At 36.8% G+C, this 25,150-nt stretch overlaps 1 protein-coding gene across 1 annotated transcript; it reads left to right on the top strand.

The window, feature by feature from the left end:
* The first annotated feature begins 19,731 nt into the window (after window positions 1–19,731).
* LOC110651494 (G-type lectin S-receptor-like serine/threonine-protein kinase At4g27290) lies at window positions 19,732–23,851 on the top strand. Its single transcript, XM_058145453.1, is given in 9 exon segments — window positions 19,732–20,454; window positions 20,457–21,008; window positions 21,112–21,198; window positions 21,626–21,754; window positions 21,966–22,123; window positions 22,382–22,592; window positions 22,948–23,185; window positions 23,281–23,431; window positions 23,503–23,851. Coding segments are annotated over 9 exon segments (2,535 nt in total). The 5' UTR covers window positions 19,732–19,751; the 3' UTR covers window positions 23,809–23,851.
* The last annotated feature ends 1,299 nt before the right edge of the window (window positions 23,852–25,150 follow it).

Genomic DNA, 25,150 nt, shown 5'->3' with positions numbered 1-25,150 from the left:
TGTGAATATTTGGTATTTCCTCTGTAGGGATTTACTATTTCCTCCATTGTGAGCATCTATTTTTTTTTTAATCATGTATTTTGCTTTATTATTTAGGTAAGAGTACAAGAATAGGAAGTATAGATTTTCTCTTCTTGAAGATATCAAAATTTGATAAGTTTAGATAGAGCTCGTAGAAAGATCATGGAGTCAAACAGTATTAGATTACCATCTACTAGAGCATACTTCTCGCCAAATGGCTAAATCAAATGCTTTATCAACATGATCAAGTCTTTTAAATCAAGATAATTGCTATTATATTTTGTAGAAGTGGTTTATCTTAAATTTTCTTATGCAATATTGTAGTAGTATAAAATTTTGTACTTTAGATTTGTATTCTAACTCTATTTAATGAAAGTTTTGTCTTTTATTTTCTATAAAAGAAAGAAATTATTTAAATGCCCTTACTATTTGTTCCACCAGAAGAAAGAGTGCAAGGCCTTTTACGAAAAGGATTTATAAGCAGAATTAGCCGCAATGCCGGTAATCCACCTAAGTGCATTAGTTGTTTTTAATTTGCTTGAGGACAAACAAAAGTTTGAGTTTGGGGGAATTTGTTGCACTCATTTCATATAGGTATTTTAGGGTGGCTTTGCATCCATTTTACCCTTATATTTTAGTATATTTTATGTTTTTAACTTTATTTTAGCTTATTTGTTAACTTTAGTTACTTTATATTTCATTTTTATAATTTTGTTGTTTTTAATAGGTTTTTGTGGCAAATTGAAGGTCAATGAGTGCATTAGGAAGTGATTTGAAAAAATTTAGAGCCCCTTAAGCATGGAGGAAAGTTGAAGAAATTAAGCCATGGAAGATTAAGTGGCCAAAATTTGCTTGAGATTTTGCTTATGATGTTGTTCAGGGTATGTTATATTACTTAACTTTAAGCCTGGGACAAGCCGCAAGTCAAACATAGCTTAAATCCAATACATTCAAGTTTTCATCCACAAACTTGTCGAGATTTGCCTAGGGTCTTGCTTGAGATCCTGCTTAGGGTAAGCGACAGTGCTTAAGGTGTAACTCAGGTCAAGCAGGAAGTCAAACATGAGTAGAAAAACTCATTTTATCCCAAACCTGTTGAGATTTGCTAAGGGTCTGCTTAATCTTAAGCAGACAGTGCATACAGAGGCCGAAAATTGCTGAAGATGTTGCTTACGTAGCGGTACCTAAGCAGACTGCCCAAAACGAGAACAGCTTTGCTGACCTGAATATTTTTACACCTCATTTTCTATCCACTCCTTGGCTCTTATCCATTTTTAGGGCAACTTTTGGGACCATATAAAAGCATTATTTTCTAATTTTTGCCACAAAAGTAACAACAAGAAAGAAAGAAAAGAAGATCATAAAACTAGAAGGCAAGAGGACGCCGTCAATTTTGAAGAAAAGGAGCTACTGCAGCCATTTCTAGAAGCTCCAAGACTCAGAATTTTGTATTCTTTTACCTAGGTTTTTTTATTTTTAGTCCCCTTATCATGTTTTTCTTTACTTTTCCATCTACTTATCTTGTAAATACCAATATGAGTGAGTAAAATCTTTGGATTTTAGAGTTGGGAAACATGTTTTAGATTAATTTGCAGATTTAAACTGGTTATTTCCATATTTTATATAAATATGAGTTTTGATTCTTTCCTTGTGTGCTTAATTTGCTTGCCCAATATTGGTACCCATTAGGTGTTGTGTTAATATTTGATTGAAGGACCGAAAGATGAAGATCATTGATAGATAATCAAGGATTAGAACTTAAAATCACTTAGATTTAGAAATAAACTAGGGTTTTAAGAGGATTTATTGATTGGTTACAAAACTTAATGGGTTTTAAGTTAATCAAATATTGTACGAAAGTAAGTTTGGTTTTCTTAAAATACACTTTGACTTGCTTAAAAAAGATATGAAAGGAATCAAGGATCAATCACTTTTAAACTCTATTTTCCCTCAAAATTGGAATAACCAAGACAAATTACAATTGATTTATGTATGAACCCCCAACTCTGGAATTATTTTACCATTAATTAGCATTTAATTTCAATTGCCCGTTATTAATTTAGTTCAATTGCATCTAGATTTATAATTTATTTACTTGCTCTTTATCCATTTTTTGTAGATTTATCAATTCTACCTAGTTCATTTATGTTTACATCTTACTTTCATTAATCATTAGCCTAAATAATCACTTCATTCATAGTTCGGTACTCAAACGGCAAATTCTAATGGGAACGATACTTGACTTATCACTTTATTACTTGATACAATTCGTATACTTGTAGATTCATGCATCAATCCAGTATCAGGCAAGAGGAGGAGGAGAACTCCTTTGCCCAATTAGAGCAGAGTAGGCCACTACTTCGACAGATGTAAGGAGGCTTAGGCTTTTAGAGAAGAAAAACTCCTTAGAGAAAAAAAAACGTCGCTCTTTCCTAGTCTATAATCCATCCTTTATTTGAATGTAGGATGGATCAGATTGAATTCAAAAACAATTGTTATCCTTATTAAGATTCTCCCTTCTTTCTCTTACCCTCCATTAAAACTCAAGCCTTTCTTTCATAATCAAAAACCGCAATCAACGATAATATTTGCTCCAATTGGCTAAGAAAATGGAGGAAAATAGGGTTTCAACTATTCTTTACTTTAAGAAAAAGGCGATAGATTTTTTTTTCTTCAAACCACTATTAACTGTTTACCTCTTTCCTTTCTATTTTGGATTGGATCATTAATCAATATTTTGAATAAGGCCAATTGGACAACGATAACACACCAAGTTCCTCTTCTTCTTTTTCCTCACAGCATCAAAATCATTCTCATCACTGCTGTGAGGTGCATGAAACCCATCTTTTTCATCATCATACTCACTATTATATCCATGAACCATATCCTCAGTCTGCATAGTGTTAGTTGACCCACTGCCAAGATTTAAAACATAAAAAACCTAACCCATAACCACTTTCATCAATTTGAACTTTCTTAAATGCACTTTTTTTTTTGTATTGCAGATAAAAACTTCTCATCATATGATTTGTAACACCCCTATATTCATTAGTTCTATACATTTCACTGTTTCGGTGACCAGTGTCGGTCTGGACAGTCAAGGGGCTTAGAACTATATTTAAGTCACCTAGAAAAACTACAAACAAAAATTTATAACAATTAAATGAAGGTAAAATAGAAATCAAGAAAACAAGGCATAATGGGTTAAATGAGTCGAGGCCACAACGATGGGTGACCGGACCGGGAAGTGATTGCGAGTTCAGTTGCTGCCCTATTTTCGAGTGGAACCTTATGGCACCCCAGGCCTAAGGATTATTGGAAAGTTAATAGTATTGTGAAATCACAGAAAATAATAGAGAACCAGCTTAAATAATTGAACCAGAGTTCTGGAAGTAATTTAATTCTATTGGAAAAACGAATTAGACCGGTAAAGGGCAAAATGGTCAATTCACCCTCAGATGTGACTTTTGGCCTAAATGTCCATTAAAATATAGGAAATTAAAATTATGAAAAATAGATTACAATTGAAGAGGTGAATGGAAGAAAAGAAAACAAAAGAAAAGAAATTCAAAAAGTGAAAGTAATTATGACATCATGATGACACTAGCATGACATAATAAATTATAATTTTGAAAATTTGAAATTTTGGGATAGGTTAAAAGGAGATAAATGTTAATTAAAAAGAAAATATTTTGGTCTTCTTCTTCCCTAAATGCCATCCACTCTCTCTCTCTTGTTCTCTCTCAAATTCCACTATTAACAACCAAAGCTAAGCTTCCAAACTCCCAAACTTAACCCTAAATTTCATAATTTCTCTACTAAAAACCCTTAACTAAACCTTGGTAAAAAGGATTGGAGAAAGAAAATCAAGAAAGAAGTGGAAATTAAAAAGAGTGAAAAGCTCCATATAAGGTTAGTGAAAATTCTTTTATTTCTCTCTTTAAATTTATAATTGGATATTTAATTTGAGTAGAATTTATTGAAATTAAAACAAAAAAATGACATGTTAAAGAACCTAGGAAATTCGACCAAAATGTGGAAATTAGGGTTTGATGGTAATTAATAGAATTAAATGTGTACACAAGCTTAAATGAGTTGGTGGATGTGATTTGTACACTTTGATTTCATGAATTGTGGCAAATGCATAATTGGGGTTCTTGACAATTGGGAAATTGGAGAAAATTTGGGGATTTTGGTGAATTGATGCCAATTGATATAATTGATGCTTAAATTGGTCAATTGGTGTGTTTATGAGCGTGATTGAATGCATGGAATGAATTGAAGTGTGAATGTGGTAATGTCCAAATCTGGACAACTTGACCCTTGCCCACTCAAATGGCTATAACTAAAATTTTGTTGCTCCAATTAATCATAACTTGGTGTAAAAAGGTCCAAATGACCTGATTTTTATACCAATGGAAAGCTTAGATATAGTAGAACAACTTTCAAGAGGAACAAAAACCAAAATTCTAACCATAACCTAGTCAATTTGCCAACCAAACTTAGGTCACCAAATCTACCAGACCTAAATTTGTCCAGAATTTCTGGGTTTTGACCAATCTGGTTAGCTTTAGTAAAAGTAGCATAACTTGAGCTACAAAACTCTAAATGGAGTGATTCAAAAAGAAAATTAAATTAGACACATTAAGGAACAACTTTGATGAAGGAAGTTTAGCTAAACTTCCACTGTAGATTGGTCCAATAGAACAGTGAACAAGGATAACCAAAACTGAATTTTTGAAATTTCTCTTAGGGAGTTTAAAATTTCAATTAGCAATCAATGTCAACACAATTGTAACAAAAAATATGGTATGTGGGGGTAATTAGAACTAGCATACCTATTAAGTATGAGAAAGTCAAAATTTTACCCAATTAGTCAAATAAATAGTAATCACCATAACCAAGAACACAAAGAACTCAATTTATGGGATTATATAAGTAAATTTTAAATGTAAAATGCAATTGTTAGAACTATTGTTAGAAATAATTTGGATAAATATTGAAATACTTTAAATTGTGTGTTTTAGTAGAAAAAGAGACTAGGAAGGATAAGGAAAAAATGAGTCAAGGCAGAGAGGTGACTCATTAGAGGTTTGTACACAACTAATTTTATTCAATTGATTTTAATTTTGTAAATTGTTTTGAATGAATGGTAATTATAAATGTTTTGGTTGCAATTATGATTTTCTCCTTAAATTTTATGAATTATGTGTTGCCAACCCTATAAAGGTAAATTCTTTGAATGACTTGTGTTATGTGAATTGAAATGCAATTAGTTAAATGGAAATTTTATGAAATTATTTTTAAACCACAGTTAGCATGACAGTCTCGTTCGGAACTCCTCAGTAGTAACGGCTATTAGGGGTTTGGCAATTAAAATTGCTTATGTCTCTCATTAAAAACGGTTAGTGGGGTAAGACTATATGAGTACTCATTAGCTAGCTAGCCCTTCCCTCATTAATAACGATTAGTGAGGTGATTTGCTTTGTCGTGGTGTACAACACGGTATTGATTGTGAAATTTTGTGTCATGGTCTAGTCTATGTGTTCTTGGCAACACTTTTTCTTTGAGATTTGTGAACTATGTTTGAAATAATGACTCTTAGTGATTTTATAATTTGGATATGCTTCATTCTAATGAAAACCTTGATCTGTTATGAATTGATTTATTTTATTTTATAATAATTTTTAATTGATATTAGTTGTGCACCACTGAATAAAATTACACAACGTTGGCTTTTCTTGTTGTTGTAGATAAGGAGAAGGAAAAAGCAGCAGAGTGAGCTGCTATAGCTACAAGAAAAGATTATTTTTGGATCTTGTGTGGGTATAACACCTTATACCTTTGTAAATTATTTTTTATGTAAATTTTTTGTTCATATATATCTATTGAACTAGTCGAGCAGTTGTACAATCAAAGTTGTAATGATAATAACATTTTGTTTTCTTTTCTGGAATTACAAATTTTATATTTGAGTTTAATTGAATGAAATATTATTGAGATTGTTTGAAACTGTGTTGGTTGAGATTGGTTTGGGTTGATTTAAATGGAGATGTGGATCTTGTGTATATTAGAAGTGCTTTAACAGGTTTTGGAAGAACTGTTTTCTCCATTTTTAGCCAGCATTCTGCCGAATTTTCTGTAAAATTTTCGGAAATCCCAAACTAATCAAAAATTTAATTTATGAGCTAAATTTCAATTAAAGGTTTTTTCATTACTTGATCATTATTACCCCACACTTTAAAATGAATAGAAATTGGTTTAAAATTTTTTTGTAGTATATTTAATGGGTTATCGATAGGCGAAATTCAGTAATTCATTAGATATACTATAGGATCATGTTATGCCTTACGAAGGGATAAGGTGTGACATGATTGATAATCGGAAACTAAACTCTTATCAATTAATTGTTCTTCCTCATTCTCATCCATTGGTACATATTCAACATCCTCATCATCGCTACTTCATTGTCCTCCACTGGTGTATCAATGATGTGCAACTCAATTGGAGCTTTAGGATTTTCTACATTCATATTACTTTCAATGATTAGTACATCAAATGCATTTTCCACACCAACATCTTCATTTATGCTATTTTAGCCTTTCTTACTTCCTCTACATAAAACTTGCCAAAATCACCTCTCTCATTCTTAGCCTCATTTGTATTCTCATTCTTATCCTTCTCTATATTCGGAGTCCCATCTATCTTTGTATTCTCCTTCCTACATTCAATAAAAAAGTTTCAAAAAATTATGCTTAGAACCCTGTTCCCACATCTATTTAATATCTGCAAATTAAATGCAAGAGTTTGATGTATCCATTCACCCTTAGGCTTGAAATAGCCTATCTTTGTTACTTCAACATAACCTAAATCCTTGCACCCATTCACAAAACCTTCCCAATTCAATTGCTCACAGTTCATCCAATGACTTGGTATATATACTCCCCCAAAATACTTAATCAATGGCCCATCACTAAATTTACCACCCATAAATACTTGAACAGGGAAACTGTGACAAACATAATCAATCAATCAAAACATATCAATAACTCTAGTAATTTTCTTAATAAAAAAAAATACAAATAAATAACCATCAACCAAATATAATCCCTGCACCATGAAACCCTAAAAACAATAATGCATGCCTAATAACGCAATATATAGGGTTCACCATTACAGATGTAAAACTTAAATTATCATTAAAATATTCAATTAACAGACCCATCATAGATTATTAAACTCTATTTGATCAAATATAAAAATTATCTCATTTGTGGTTGCTTCAGATATTCTGTCCACACGCTCTGCACTTTTCGCTTTCATCCCATTATCACAGACAAGTATCCACAATAATGGTAGAGGCCTTGTCTCTGTCACGACTCAACCTATGAGCCAGACCGGCACTAGGACCTGGGCCAGCCTAAAGCCCCCGAGGCCCGTAGTAAGCTTAACTATTCCTTAACCCAACTCAACCCCAATTTCAAGAAATCAACCGGACAGAGTCTGGCTATAAAATGGACCTTTCAACGGGGAGTTTTTGAATCACCCGATCTGTAAACACAATAAATAATCAATTGGGGAGCTCAGCTCACCCTCCACATACTCAAATATCATAAAATAAATGGGAGCTCAGCTCCCTCATCCAACCCATCAAACATGCATAAAATAATAAGTTTACAGGTCCAAAATAAGAATTTATATTACAGACCCAATTTAAATAAATGTTTCTAACACATGCGGAAATTCTAGATGTTTATAGAATTACACAAACATGAATAGACGACCTGCGAAGGAGAAAAGCAGGTTAATCTCAAAAATATCCTCCTGTGGCCTGGAAAAATATTGAATAGGAGTGAGCGTTCGACTCAGAGAGTAAAATATCAATTTTAACCATAATCTCTATAACTATCTAAAACTAATGCACCTTGTAGAGTGAAATGCAACATCAGCAATATTATCACATCATAATAGCAAAAAGGTAATTTGGAGCACTCACACACCCAATAATATCAATCATAATATATGGGAGCTGATCCCCTATACAGCTCTCTTAAATCCAACCTGTGCCAGCGAAGAACTCAAGCCGGACTTTTGCTTAATATACCAAATCGGGGTCCCAGCGAAGAACTCAAGCCGTGACTACCCTCGAAGGACCGGGTCCCAGTGAAGATCTCAAGCCGTGTCTACCCGTCCTATCCATAGTCCACACCACATCACACGCACGCCAACGCATGCACACTGCTCCAAATTACCATAACAACATCCATGGCACTTTAACAATTGTGAATGCAACATAAATCGTGCCTAGAGTTTAACTATATAGATATATACATATAAGTGATGCATGGGCATGCTTGAACATATAATAATAGTGAAATTACAATTAAAATTAATATTTTACTCACAGACTTGACAACGGTTATTGTGGCGGCTGAGCGGAGGAAGAAGGCTGTCCTGGCTCACCTGATAATTACATTACAATTATTTAATACAATTGACTCAATACAAATCATGAAAAGACCAAATACGTCCTAAGTAGTGCCGAAAATCCAGCAGAGTCTTCCCTATACCTAGGACCTACCAAACCTGCAAAAGGGCTCAAAACACACTTCCATATTCACAATCCATATATCCACAACTCAATCACATCACACAGCCCCTCCTGGGCCCATCAAATCAGTCATCCATCACATTATGTAAAATTTCAATTTAATCCTTATAATTGATTATTTTTGCAAAAATTGCCCAAACAAGCTCTAAAAATTCTAAAACTTTGCCCCACAGTCCTTAGCAATATTACTAGACTATTGCAAAAAGAATCATAATTTTCTAAGCTACCACAAATATTTTATGGATTTTTAATCCTATTTAAGCACTAGAAAATTATGAAAAAGCAAGGTTCGGGTTTACCTTTGCCGATTTTGACTCCGGGGACGCGCTTGGGATGTCTGATAATGGTGAGGTAGCCAAAACCTCGATTCAATTCGGAGACTTTTTCCAATAGCCGATCTGTATGGCCGAAAATTCATAGACCCGGACAACTGTCGAATTTCCTCGAATTGAAGAAACCTACACGAAGCCCACAACACAGGGGTTAGTACATAAATTTTATGGAATTTTCTAAGCTCATTTAATGCTTGAAAAAATACTGTGAAGTTCCGTGGGACCCACCAAAAAATAGTGTCAGAAAAATTTGAAATTTATATTGCCGCGAAGCTCTCGACGAGTGGAGCGCTCTAGTACTCTCTGTTTTCTCGTGGGGTTCACAGTTTGCGAGAAATTTAGCCCAAAAGTCAAAATGAATTTCGGTGTTCTTGGTGTCTATGGAAAGCTCTTGACGAGTAGATGGATTTAGACACAAGACCCGGTCCGATTGGTGGCCGGATCGGTAGGATTTCGGCCGGGAAGATGAAGTGGCGTGCTTACGCGTCGCGTCGCCAGCGCCTTTTGGCGTCCCAGAGGCGGCCGGCGGTAGGCGGGTGGGGCGTCTTGGCCGTGGCTGGGGTGGCAGGGGAGGTGGGGACGTGGCAAGGGGAGGAGGGAGGAGAGAGAAAACGGGAGAGAAAGAGAGGAAGGAGGAAACGCGCGCGGGAGAAAAAGAGAAGAAGAAGAAGAAGAAGGGGCTGGTCTGATTCGACCGGTCCGATCCGGTCCGGTTCGATTCGGTCGGTTCGATTCGATCGGTTCGATTCGGAATACAAAATTTTGAATTTTTACTCTGCCTTGGGACCGAAAACGAGGTCCAAAAATTCTGAAAAAATTTCAGAAAACTCAGAAAAATTCGTAGACTCCAAATATATTTTTAGTTTTGCTACGTAGTCTTTAAATTAATTTTTAAAAATCATCAAAGTTTATATTTTCGAAAAATCGAATCTGATTTTTAAAATCCGAAAAATCTCAAATAATTTCTTAAAATTTAAATAAAATTAAAATATTAATATTACTCATAAAATAATAAATTTAAAATTTTTGGGGTGTTACATTCTTCCCCCCTTACAGAAAATTCGTCCTCGAATTTTACACAAGGCAGAATAAAGTACATGATTACACATTGAACAGATAAGGGTACTTGCTACGCATGTCCCGCTCTGACTCCTAGGTGCACTCTTCCACCGATTGGCTCCTCCACATAACCTTAACCATAGGGATCTGCTTTGATCTTAGCTGCCTCACTTGGTAGTCCACTATGGCTACATGTTGCTCCTCAAACGTCAAGTTTTCTTTCATCTCTATTACATCCAGTTGTAGCACATGAGAAGGATTAGGAATGTATTTCCTGAGCATAGAGATGTGAAATATGGGATGAACATGTGAAAGGTTGGGTGGTAGCTCCAACCGGTAGGCAACTGCTCTAACTCTATCAGTAACCTCAAAAGGTCCAATATACTGAGGTGCCAACTTGCCCTTCTTTCTAAATCTCATAGCTCCCTTCATCGGAGAAACCTTTAGGAATACATAATCGCCTACTACAAACTCTACATCCCTCCTTCTGGGGTCTGCATAACTCTTCTACCTACTGAAAGCTATTTTCAATCGTTCCCTGATCAAAGGAACTATCTTTGAAGTGTACTGCACTAGATCTACATCATGCACCTTCGCTTCTCCCATTTCCGTCCAACACAGAGGAGACCTACACTTTCTTCCATATAGTGCCTCATAGGGTGCTACTCCTATGCTGGAATGGTAACTGTTGTTGTAGGCAAACTCCACCAAAGCTAGCTGATCATCCCATTGACCTCCAAAATCCAAAACACTCATGCGAAGCATGTCTTCCAGTGTTTAGATTGTCCTTTTAGACTGTCCATCTGTTTGAGGGTAGAAAGCAGTACTAAAGTTCAACTGTGTGCCAAGTGCCTCCTACAACTTTCTCCAAAACTGAAAAGTGTGGGGCCCTCTGTCAGATATTATGGAAACAGGAACTCCATGTAATCTGACTATTTCTCGAATGTAGAGTCGGGCATACTGTGCCATAGAATATGTAGTCTTCACAGGCAAGAAGTGAGCTGATTTGGTTAGGCGGTCTACAATTACCCATATTGAATCATATCCTCACGTGGTACGAGGCAACCCAGTCACAAAATCCATGGTAATCATTTCCCACTTCCATTCTGGGATAGGGAGCTCTTGTAGCTTCCCTGACGGTCTCTGGTATTCAAACTTCACCTTCTGACAAGTCAAGCACTTAGACACAAAGTCTGCTATGTCTCTCTTCATGCCATTCCACCAATAGCTATCTTTCACATCATGGTACATCTTGGTGGAGCCTGGGTGGACACTGTACAGTGCATAGTGTGCCTTTTGCATGATTTCATTTCTGAGATCGTCCACATTGGGCACACATTTCCTGGAACCTTGCACTAGGGCGCCATCATTGGCAAATCCAAACTCACCACCTTCACCCTGCTGTACTCTTTCTATGATCTTCATCAATTGTTGGTCTCTGTGCTAGGAAACTCTAACTCTGTCTCGCAAGTCTGGCCTCACTGAAAAGTGAGCCAATAATACCCCCTCATCTGAAAGATCTAGGATTAATCCTTGATCCATCAACTCATGTACTTCCTGAATCAACGGTCTTTTCTCTGCTGAAATGTGCGCCAAACTGCCAGAAGATTTTCTGCTCAAAGCATCTGCTACTACATTGGCTTTCCCAGGGTGGTACTGGATGGTGCAATCATAGTCTTTCAGAAGCTCCATCCATCTTCTCTATCTCAAGTTTAAATCCCTCTGTTGGAAGATGTACTTCAAACTCTTGTGGTCGGTGTATATCTTGCACACTTCACCATACAGGTAGTGTCTCCAGATTTTTAGTACAAAGACTACAGCCGCCATTTCCAAATCATGGGTGGGGTAGTTCTGCTCATGCCTCTTTAGCTGCCTTGAAGCATAAGCCACTACTTTTCCATTCTGCATCAAAACACACCCTAGGCCAACTCTGGAGGCGTCACAGTACACGGTGTATCCTTCACCGCTCATAGGTAGTGTTAACACAGGGGCAGTGGTTAGACACTCCTTAAGCTTCTGAAAACTTTCCTCACAGTCATCTGTCCAAATGAATGGAACATTCTTCCTAGTCAACTTAGTTAGGGGAGCCGCTATCCTGGAAAAATCTTGCACAAAACGCCTATAGTAGCCAATTAGACCCAGAAAACTTCACACCTCAGTAACTGTTGTAGGCCTAAGCCAATCAGTTACAGATTCAATTTTCTTGGGATCTACTTGAATGCCTCCACTAGAAACCACATGTCCCAAGAATGAGATGCTTTCTAGCCAAAATTCACATTTTGAAAATTTGGCATATAGCTGGTGCTCCCTCAAAGTCTGCAACACCATCCTCAAGTGCCACACGTGCTCTTCCTCGGTCCGAGAGTATACCAAAATGTCATCTATGAATACGATGACAAAACGGTCCAAAAATGGCTTGAACACCCTGTTCATCAAGTCCATGAAGGCTGCTAGTGCATTAGTGAGTCCAAAAGACATCACCAAGAACTCATAATGATCATATCTTGTCCTGAATGCCATTTTGGACACGTCCTCAGTCCTGATTCTCAACTGATGGTAGCCTGATCACAGGTCTATCTTGGAAAAGAATCTAGCCCCTTGGAGCTGATCAAACAAATCGTCGATCCGAGGAAGTGGATACTTGTTCTTCACAGTTACCTTGTTCACAAATAGAACAGGAGCACCCCAGGGTGAAGTGCTCGGACGTATGAAACCCTTGTCCAAAAGCTCCTGTGGTTGCTCCTTTAGCTCTTTCAATTCTGCTGGTGCCATCCTGTAAGGCGGCATTGATATGGGGTTTGTACCCGGAACAATATCAATGCAGAACTCTATTTCCCTTTCTGGTGGCAACCCTGGAAACTCCTCAGGGAAGACATCCATGAATTCTCCGACAACAGGAACATTTTCCATGTTAACACCTTCTACAGATGTATCTCTCACCAATGCCAAATATCCTTGACATCCACGCCTCAACATTTTTCTAGCACTAATTGCTGACACCAAATTATATGGAGCCAACCATCAAAACTAAACTCTTCCACACCAGGTATGTGGAAATACACCTTTTTGTTCCTGCAGTCTAAAGTGGCATAGTGAGTTGCCAACCAATCCATCCCCAAAATTACATCAAAATCCATTACTGGTAGAGGAACCAAGTCTGCTGGGAGGATCTTTCCATCCACTACTACTGGACTACCTAGAAAGACCATATCTACATCTATGTTGTCGCTAAGTGGGGTAGCTACAGACAAAGGGCATTCTAAAGTTGTAGGGCTTCTACCCAATCTCATAGCAAACACAGGGGAGACAAATGAGTGCGTAGCACCCGGGTCTATTAAAACACGAGCCTCATAGGAACAGACCAGAAGAATACCTGCCACAACTGCATTTGAAGCCTGAGCATCTTGATGGGTTAAGGTGAAAATCAGAGCTTGACCCCTACCCTGAGTGGCAGAACCCTGATATTGACTCCTACCTCCTGATCTGCCTCCAAATCCACGTCCCCCTTGTCCTCGGCCCTGTTGGCCATCGACGGACTGCCATCTTTGCCGAAGTACCCAGATACAACTGACGAGGAACATTTGCAACAGAACCCTGTGACCCCATCTGTGGCTCACTGAACACGGGGCATTCCCTAGAAAAGTGACCTGGTTGGCCACACCTGAAGCATACTCCTGAACCCATCATACAAGGTCCTGAATGTCCTCTTCCACATTGTGCAAAAGGTGCCAAGGAGGATCCTGAACCAAACCCAGAACTACTGTACCCCAAACTATGACCACTGTTGGATCCGTACCCTGGTCTGAACCCTCGAGGTTTGTGTCTAAAATCACTTTTCTTATTCCTACTTTTTCCTCTGTAATTACTCTGGCCACCACTATCCGGAGTACCCATGTGGGGAACACCTGAAGAACCCTCTGCTCTATTTTTCTTTGCCCTTCCGCTGTCATCCACAGCATAGCTAATCTCAATCTGTCTGGCTCGATCAACTACCACATCAAAAGACTGATCAGACATCATGGCCAGGTTTGCATACCTCCTGTCAAGCCCGGAATCTCTTCACCTTCATAGTTTCTGTAGCTACTGCTGTAGGGGCATACCTGCTCAATTCGTAAATTCAGAGCATATTTATCTACTGCACGCCATTCTGTCTTAAGGCCTCAAAGGCCCACTGCTTTTGGTCTCTAAAACTTTCTGGCACAAACCGGTTGATGAACAGTTCCACAAACTGAGTCCACGACAAACCCTCCATCTGAGGTAATATGTAGTCATTGATCCATTGTCTAGGCATAGGCCCCATGACATGCTGCATACACTCTATAAGTCTTCTATCAATCAACTGCAATTCTGTTCCTACCTGTCTGCAGGAATCCAAAAACCGATATGCATCATCTGACACATCATAAGTACCAGGCACCAACTTCTTGAAATTGATGATCTGTTTGTAAGGTTCCCCTCTTGGTGCGGTGGACTGCTGCTGCTGTGGAGGGTGGACCATATACTGCGCCATCATATCGATGGTTCTCTGTAACCCAGCTAGAGTAGCTGCCATGGGGTCCACGGAACCCGGTGCCATAAAAGACTAATCCTGTACTGGTGGCAGCTGCTCTTCTACTTGAGCAGCTCTAGGCCTCCTACCCCGCCTCCTCGGGGCAGGCGCCTCATCCTGTGCTGACACCTAGTCAGGCACTTCTGGTTCTGGTGCAGTGGCAGCTCTCCTGCTTCTATGCATTTTCCTGAAATTCAGCAGCATTAGCCCACAATATTCAAAACAACATGTTACACAGCTCTATAGACTCAGATTTATACATAATTATATGAAGCAAAAACTAGAAGCAAAGATGACAATGTAAGACGAATGTGGACCCTATTTTCCGTATGTGACTCCTATTAGACTCTTCCCAATACTTTAGACAAACATTCCCTAAGAATCTGGAGCCTAAGCTCTGATACCACATTTGTCACGACCCAACCTATGGGCCGGACCGGCACTAGGACCTAGGCCAGCCTAAAGCCCCCGAGGCCCGTAGTAAGCCTAACTATTCCTTAACCCAACTCAAAGGCCCTTTGGGCCCAATTTCAAGAAATCAACTGGACAGAGTCCGGCCATAAAATGAACCTTTCAATGGAGAGTTTTTGACTCACCCGACCTGTAAACACAATAAATAATCAATTGGGGAGCTCAGCTCACCCTCCATATACTCAAATATCATAAAATAAATGGGAGCTCAGTTCCCTCATCCAACCCATCAAACATGCATAAAATAATAAGTTTACAGGTCCAAAATAAGAATTTATATTACAGACCCAATTTAAATAAATGTTTCTAACACATGCGAAAATTCTAGATATTTATAGAATTACACAAACATGAATAGACGACCTGCGAAAGAGAAAAGTAAGTTAACCTCAAAAATATACTCTTGTGGCCTGGAAAAATATTGAACAGGAGTGAGCGTTCGACTCAGAGAGTAAAATATCAATTTTAACCATAATCTCTATAACTATCTAAAACTAATGCACCCTGTAGAGTGAAATGTAACATCAGCAATATTATCACATCATAACAACAAAAAAGTAATTTGGAGCACTCACACACCCAATAATATCAATCATAATATATGGAGTGATCCCTATACTGACTCTCTTAAATCCAACTTTGTGCGTGAAGAACTCAAGCCGCACTTTCGCTTAATATACCAAATCGGGGTCCCAGCGAAGAACTCAAGCCGTGACTACCCCCGAAAGACAGAGTCCCAGCGAAGAACTCAAGTCGTTCCATAGTCCACACCACATCACACGCACGCCAACGCACGCACACTGCTCCAAATTACCACAACAATATCCATGGCACTTTAACAGTTGTGAATGCAACATAAATCGTGCCTAGAGTTTAACTACATAGATATATACATATAAGTGATACATGGGCATGCTTGAACATATAATAATAGTGAAATTACAATTAAAATTAATATTTTACTCACAGACTTGACAACGGTCACTGTGGCGGCTGGGCGGAGGAAGAATGCTGTCCCGGCTCACCTGATAATTACATTACAATTATTTAATACAATTGACTCAATACAAATCATGAAAAGACCAAATACGTCCTAAGTCCTGCCGAAAATCCGGCAGAGTCTTTCCTATACTTAGGACCTACCCAACCTGCAAAAGGGCTCAAAACACACTTCTATATTCACAATCCATATATTCACAACTCAATCACATCACACAGCCCCTCCTAGGCCCATCAAATCAGTCATCCATCACATTATGTAAAATTTCAATTTAGTCCTTATAATTGATCATTTTTGCAAAAATTGCCCAAATAAGCTCTAAAAATTCTAAAACCTTGCCTCGTTGTCCTTAGCAATATTACTAGGCCAATGCAAAAAGAATCATAATTTTCTGAGCTACCACGAATATTTTATAGATTTTTAATCCCATTTAAGCACTAGAAAATTACAAAAAAGCAAGATTCGGGTTTACCTTTGCCGATTTTGACTCCGGGGATGCGCTCGGGACGTCTGACAATGGTGGGGTAGCCAAAATCTCGATCCAATTCGGAGACTTTTTTGATAGCCGGTCTGTCTGGCAGGAAATTCACAAACCCGGACAACTGTCAAATTTCAGCGAATTGAAGATACCTACACGAAGCCCACAACACGGGGATTAGTAATAAATTTTACGGAATTTTCTAAGCTCATTTAATGATCGAAAAAATACTGCGAAGTTCCATGGGACCCACTGAAAAATGGTGTCGGAAAAATTTGAAATTTATATCGCCGCGAAGCTCTTGACGAGTGGAGCGCTCTGGTACTCTCGGTTTTCTCGTGGGGTTCACGGTTTGTGAGAAGTCTAGTCCAAAAGTCAAAATGGGCCAAAACTTCCCGGGCCAAAATTGGACAAACAGCTCGATGGATTTCGGTGTTCTTAGTGTCTATGGAAAGCTCTCGACGAGTAGATGGATTTAGACACAAGACCCGGTCCGATTGGTAGTCGGGAAGACGGCGGCGCCGCTTTGCGCATCGCGTCGCTTCGAGCGCCTTTTTGGCGTTCAGGTGGCGGCCAGTCAAGGCAGACGCGGCGCCGATGGGTGGAGTTGCGGAGGCAAGCGGAGGAGGGAGGAGAGAGAAAACAGGAGAGAAAGAGAGGAAGGAGGAAACGCGCGCGGGAGAGAAAAAGAAGAAGAAGAAGGGGCCGGTCAGATCCGACCGGTCCAATCCGGTTCGATTCGATCGGTTCGATTCAGAATACAAAATTTTAAATTTTTACTCTGCCTCGGGACCGAAAACGAGGTCCAAAAATTTAGAAAAAATTCCAGAAAACTCAAAAAATTTCGTAGTCTCCAAAGATATTTTTAGTTTTACCACGTGGTATTTAAATTAATTTTTAAAAATCACCAAAGTTTATATTTTTAGAAAAATCGAACCCGATTTTTAAAATCCGAAAAATCTCAAATAATTTCTTAAAATTTAAATAAAATTTAAATATCAATATTACTCATAAAAAAAATAAATTTAAAATTTTTGGGGTGTTACAGTCTCACTCAAGAATGATCACTCTCTGCACTTTTCTTTCCCTTGAGACCACTTTCTCATTTATTATGGAATGCTTTTAAGGGAAAACTTCTCTCTTGGCTCATTTTTGTCATAGTTTGGGTTTAGGGATTCAAAGTAATCAATTTGATTAGGTTGGGTTAGAGTCAAATGAATCAATGGTTTGATTTAGCTTCTATGACATTTTTATTTATAAAAAATGGAGAGAAATGCCACATGTTAGCTTATGTTGTAGATTTCACTTTTGGTCAAAATTAATTTGAATCATTGGACAGAATTATGGCAAATGTTAAAGGTGCGGATATTTAACCAAAATTAAAAGATATGGATATAAACGTGAATTGATGAAAAGGTGTGGCATTTTTTGTCCAATTGGCCTTTGAATAAATGTGAGTGTTTCGCCTGAAATAATTAACTATTAAACTTATGTTAAGGGTAAAATTTTATTACCTTTATTATATGTTATATAATTTTTAAAATATTCGATACTACTAAAAATTCAATCTATTCAATTTAAAAATAATAAAATTGCTTTTAAAAAAATAATAAAATAGAAAAATTAAAATAAAAAATGTTTTAAATTTAAAATTGAACTAAATTAAATTTTAAAATAAAAATTTAATTTTAATACATATTAGACAAAAATATATTAAGAAATTAACTAATAAATTAATTATCATTCAAAAAAGTAATTTATAATTTAAAATAACTAAAAAAGGTCATTCTCATTTTATTTATTGTCTTAAACAGCCAAGAACCAGTCCACTGAGGGCCTATCGTCGTACTGGAACTTTAAAATGATAAACTTCAAATACCTAATTTTGGGCGTTGGAAACAATGGAAATTAATTTCTTGAGCGGAGACAGCTGGTTTCAGGCGGTCTGCTTAGGGACCGACGTAACGACAATTACCTTTGCTTTGTTCTTGGAATTCATTGCCACCGGGCCAACTTAACTATCACCTTTAAAATTGCGATTTTTTTTTAAATTTAATTAAAATTCATATAAAAAAATTATTGGGAATGAACATTTTGTGATTTTAGGAATTGAATTGAATTCAATTTTAATCAATTATATATTTTTTAATAATCTTTCAATAAATCAAGTTAAAATTAAAAGAATAAATAAAAAAATTTAATCTATTATTAATTGAGTTTCTTAAATTCAAATCTATTCAGGCATTTAGTTATAATCATACAGTACTCAACATTAAATGCTTGAGAAAATAGCCGTCATTGTTTGAACGTGAGTTCCTAATGGATGTACCTGAAACACTGGAGTCCATGCATACAGTAAATGAGTCGATGTATACAGTATTCGAAAGGTCTAACCGCTTTGTTTTGGGTGTCATTGAATCACTAATAATAAATCCTCAACTCCCAACTGCCACCTAACTCTTTTGACCTATTCTATCTAACGGTGAGAGAATTTCTTTTTCATTCAATTTTATTTAAAAATGAGATCGAATCGATTTTTTAAGTACAGTTTCAATTTGATTTTTAGTAGTTTGATTGTAATTTAATTTTTATATTTAAATTTTAATTTAATTCGATTTGAATTTATATTGAAAGTTTTTAATATATTTAAAAGATAATAAATAATGTACATATAATCCATTTTTCGACTCGGCACACATCTAGTATAGTTTCGATTATATTATATTTTTAATGAAAAATCAAAACCTAATTAAAATAATAAGATCAATTTGACTCGGTTCAAATTGATTTAATATAATTTTCTTTTATTCGGTTGAGGAATGGTAGTATGAACGAACATATATTTCTATATTGAAATACAGTACAATGTAGATGTGAAGTTTGATTCAATATAATTTTCTTTTATTCGGTTGATATTGAAACTACACGTTAATGGAGTCAACAGTCTTCAGTCATCAAAGAAGAATCAGCGTGTAAAAGATGTTCTGAAATTTCTCACATTATCATTCTCGACAACTTTCCACCGTTTCAGGGATAGATAACCAATCATTTAAAGTCTTCTGTCTTCAAAAGTTTGATTCTTAAAAATTACGTTTTATAAATTTTGGTTTCGTTCGAAATTTTATATATATATATATATATATATATATATATATATATATATATATATATATATATATATATATATATATACTTAAAACTTTTACGAAGGTATACAGCAAGAAAAATCAATGGATGGCTCCTTCACACTTCTTATTCTTTCCTCCATTTTATTGCTTATTATAACAATATCCACTGCAGCTGACACCATAACTATAACTCAACCTATTAAAGATGGAGAAAGCATAGTTTCAGCTGATGAGGGCTTTAGATTAGGATTTTTTAGCCCAGGCAACTCCAAAAATCGATACTTGGGTATATGGTACAACAAAGTATCTGTCGCGACCGTAGTTTGGGTTGCTAACAGAGAGATCCCCCTCGCCGATTTATCAGGTGTTCTGAAGATTACTGAGCGAGGACTAGTACTTGTCAATCACAATGAAACCATAATTTGGTCTTCCAACTCCACGGGATCTGTGAGGAATGTTGCGCGGCTTTTGAATTCAGGAAACCTTGTAGTAATAGATGAGGATAACCCTGAAGATTATTTGTGGCAGAGTTTTGATTATCCATGTGATACATTCCTTCCAGGGATGAAGCTTGGATGGAATAGAGTAATAGGCCTGGATCGCTACATATCGTCATGGAAGACACCTGATGATCCTGCTCGAGGTAATTTTACGTGTGGATTTGATCCTGCTGGTTATCCTGAGATGATTGTGAGAGAGAACTCAATTGAGCGTTTTCGAGTTGGACCATGGAACGGTCTTAGGTTTAGTGGATTTCCTGCGTTAAAGCCAAACCCCCTATACACATATGAGTTTGTTCTCAATGAAAAGAAATATATTACCGTACACAGCTTCTTGACAACTCGCTTCATTCAAGGTTGGTGATAAATCGGAATGGCATTCTCCAGCGCTTCACTTGGATCGAGCGAACACAGAACTGGGAGCTTTATCTTACTTTCCAAATTGATAATTGTGATAGTTATGCTTTGTGTGGTGCATATGGTAGCTGCAATATTAAGGACTCTCCAGTGTGTAGTTGCTTGAAAGGATTTGTTCCAAAAGTTCCAAAAGAGTGGGACATATTCGATTGGTCAAGTGGTTGTGTTAGAAAGACTCCACTAGATTGCTCTGGAGATGGATTTCGTAAGTACTTTGCCGTGAAGTTGCCAGAGACTCGTAAATCCTGGTTTGATAGGAGTATCAATCTTGAGGACTGCAGAATCATTTGCATGAAGAATTGCTCATGTACAGCCTATTCAAATTTGGATATTAGGGATGGAGGAAGCGGGTGCCTTCTGTGGTTTAATGACCTGATTGATATTAGAGGATATGAGGAGAATGGTCAAGATATTTATGTAAGGATGGCTGCGTCAGAACTAGGTATGAAGTTCTTTTGATACAAAGCTGTTAAATTATTCTTTTCTTTCATTGCCTTCACCAAATATAATTGGATTTCCTGACTCATTTTCTGTTGTGACAACAGAAAATAAGTCGGGCCTAAACCATAATTTGGTCAGCAAGCTGATTGGATATGATGTGCACAGGAGCACCAATTTGACAATGAATTGGAGTAATTCTTTTTCTTAGTTTGCCGTTCGCCGTTCCATGTGTTAATCCTAGCTACATGGAATAGCAGGGGTATAATATAATTTCTCCAATGTATTGTGTGTATACTTGAATTCGTTTGCATGACAGCATAACTTAGCGTGCATAGCCTGTTACATCGTTTAGCATGAATAATAATTCAGAATAGCTAAACCTCCAAGCAGCAACATAATGGACTAATTTGCTTAGCATAAGACACTATTAGTTACCTCCAAGTTCTAACAGTAGCGACCAAATGCATATGAAAATTTGCTGTTTTTAAAAATGAATTTGGTAGCTGTGGTAGAGTTATCCAGCGCAATTAGGCCTTTTTCTAGAAAATGAATTGGAAAACAAAATTATCATTGATTTCTAACTCCCAGTCTTTCTGCTTGTGACTGCTTTATGTGTAGATGATGACATGAGGATTAGGAGTAAATCCAACGTGAGGATCATTGTAAGCTCTGTGTTATCTACAGGGATTCTGTTCCTGGTGGTAGCTATAGTCTTGTGTGTTAGGAAAGCGAAACAGCAGAAAGCTGGTACGTTTTTCACTCCTTGAAATTCTAGCTTCCAAATTATGGAAAATATTTGGGCTTGGTAATATAAGAGAATCATGAATCAGCGAATGACATTGGTAATATAGGAGAATCATGAATCAGGAATCAGGAAATGATAAGGATATAAGAGAAATGGAGATAACTTGTCTTTTTCTTTATATAAATTTTTATTCCTTCTGACTCCACTTTCCAGGAAAAGAAACTGGCAGTTTGGAAGGAAATGCAAATGACGAGGGCCAAAAAGAAGATCTAGAACTACAGCTGTTTGATTTTGGCACTATTGTTCATGCAACTAATAATTTCTCTGTCACCAATAAACTCGGAGAAGGAGGCTTTGGACCTGTTTTTAAGGTAACAAAAATTTTTTTATGGCTTCACCAATTGATTTCGCAGCTCTTTGGATTATTGTATTTCTCCAGTATGGCTTTTTCACAAATTATTCAACCAGCAGTATTTAGCCTTATTGTGGATAAATTGTGATAGTTTAGCAGTTGTTCCAATTTCAAAGACTGAACAGGTAAGCAGAGAGGTATCAAGCACTAAACCAAAATTCTAAGCCTTCATTATGAAAATCAGACTTTGCTTATTAAATGATGTGATTACTTGCAGGGAATATTGAAAGATGGACAAGAAATAGCTGTGAAGAGGCTCTCACAATATTCATCTCAAGGACTCGATGAGTTCAAGAATGAAGTAATGCATATTGCCAAACTTCAGCATAGGAATCTGGTGAAGCTTCTAGGATGCTGCATTCAATCAAAAGAGAAGATGTTAATCTATGAGTTCATGCCCAACAAAAGCTTAGATTTCTTTATTTTTGGTTTGAATCTTCCAAGACCCTACATATTCAATTATTTTATTATTGTCCAAAACATGGATAGAGCATTTCTTTTCACTATTAGGCCCGAGGCAAGTTGTAGAGGCAAGATCAATTGGCAATAAATGCATCAAGAGAAGGGAAAAGTTATAGTACCTAAAATGTCCTGGTCTATAGTTTCCTTTGAAGCCAATTTGAAATTGTCTTGAAAAGCTTCGGGCTTTCTACGCTTTCAGTGGAATACATAACAATATGTTTTTCTAGGAAATTCATCAAATTGTTACTCATGCATTGCCTTTTCTTTCTCCTTTTCTTATGCTCTTACATATATAATAAGAAGGCTTAAAATATTTGATAGATCAAACACAGAGCACACTACTAGACTGGCCTAAACGATACCACATTATCAATGGGATTGCTCGAGGACTCCTTTATCTTCACCATGATTCAAGGCTAAGAATAATTCATAGAGATCTAAAAGCTGGGAACATTTTATTGGATAATGAAATGAATCCAAAAATTTCAGACTTTGGCCTTTCAAGAAGTTTTGGAGGAAGTGAAACTGAAGCCAATACAAATAAGGTGGTGGGAACATAGTAAGTACCTTCTAAAATTGTATCCCATGTACAAGTGTATTTGTATTGTAACTTAATTCTTGTATGTTTATTTAATGTTTAATAATTTTCTGCAGTGGTTATATGTCGCCAGAGTATGCAATCGATGGCCTTTACTCTGTGAAGTCTGATGTTTTTAGCTTTGGCGTTATAGTGCTAGAGATAGTGAGCGGGAAAAGGAATAGAGGATTCAATCATACAGATCATTGTCTTAACCTTCTTGGACATGTAAGCATCACATCAATAATTTCTTATCTCTACATGGTGATTTTGAAATAACAACTATGTTAATTGTTTAGGCTTGGAGACTACAAAAGGAAGGGAGGTCTATAGAAATGATTGATGCTTCAGTGAGAAATTCGTGCAACATATCTGAAGTGCTACGGTCATTGCATGTGGGTCTACTTTGTGTGCAACAAAATCTAGCAAAAAGGCCTAGCATGTCAGCTGTTGTTGTTATGTTGGGTAGTGAAGGTGCATTACCAGAGCCCATGCAACCAGGATTCTTCACAGAAAGGGATCTCATAGAAGTGAATTCCTCTTCAAGCTATTACAACTCTAGTTCAGCTAATGGTCTCACTATTACACAACTAGGGGCACGATGAATATGCATCAATAGAGAAGAGCCCACACATTGCTGCTATTGAAGCTTTCGCTACTACCTTTGCTTTTGTTAAAGTGAAGTTGATGCAAGTGTTGTCGCTGAATTTCTTTTGACAGATTTTACTAATGAAAATGATGTTTCTATGGGATGTTTAAATATTTTGTTATTCACTAGATCTTGTATTATGTGGAATTGTTGTAAAAGAATGGTGAAGCTTATTTTGGGGGTTTAGTTTGAATGACAAACTTCCTTAATTTATGGGAGTTTGGTCAACAAACTTTGGTAATATTACGTATAAATATTTTTCAAAATGAGTAATAGATAATTTTTCTCTCCACTTTCTTGTATAATTATTGATGTTATTTTTATGTGGCTTGAATTTTGGATATATCTTCATAGACTCGAATGTGACTTGACCCAAACACTTTGGCGCTACGACTGATTGGGATAAAAAGTGAGATCATTGGTAGGCTTTGAGCTCAGAGGGTGTGGGGCAATGCCCTCATGATATTAACCAATATAAATATTGTAATATTATGTTCTTTGTGGTAGAGTTGTGAAATATTTGAAAAACACATCAAGTTAGGGTTTGAGAGTTCTAAGTGATTGCATCTTGTTCTTTCTCATCATAGTGGAGTTTTTCCTCTTGTCTTGCCTACTGACGTAGACCTTACAATCAAACCACGTTAAACTCGTGTTATTATTCTCTTTTTTACACTGTGTGATTGTGCGATTTGTGTGTGTGTCTTAGATTTTTGTGCCTATTATAACAAACTGGTATCAGAGCTTTGTGCTCGAAATCTAGGGTTTACAGATGGCATCGTCTTCAACAAAGCATGAGATGGAGAAGTTTGATGGTGGATCGAGTTTCAGTATATGGAAGATTAAAATCAAATCTTCCTTGATCTTGCAAGGTCTATGGAAAGCAATCAAGGATAACTTTCTAGAAGATATAAAAGAGACAGAGAAGGCTGATATGAAGGAAAAAGATTTAAGTGCGATTGTCATGAGTGTAACTAATAATGTCCTACATGAGATTGCTGGTGAAAGCTCAACGTCTGAGCATGGAAGAAATTAGAGGAGTTATACTTTGCTAAATCGCTGACCAACCACCTGTATCTGAAGAAAAGGCATTGCAATATGAGAATTAGCGAAGGTACACTCATTAAAGAACATCTGAATGAATTTAATTTAATCATTATAGACTTAAAGAATATTGATATTGATATTGATAGTGAGGATTAGACCCTTATTATGTTATATTCTTTGCTACCCTCCTATGAGACTTTTGTTGATACTCTATTGTATGGGAAATGCGGTATTTCACTTATTAATTCTCTAAA

This window comes from Hevea brasiliensis, chromosome 4 (assembly GCF_030052815.1).
Source record: "Hevea brasiliensis isolate MT/VB/25A 57/8 chromosome 4, ASM3005281v1, whole genome shotgun sequence".
In the NCBI taxonomy this organism is placed as follows: Eukaryota; Viridiplantae; Streptophyta; class Magnoliopsida; order Malpighiales; family Euphorbiaceae; genus Hevea; species Hevea brasiliensis.
Note: the sequence above shows the minus strand (reverse complement) of the source record. Positions and strands in the feature narration are given on the sequence as shown.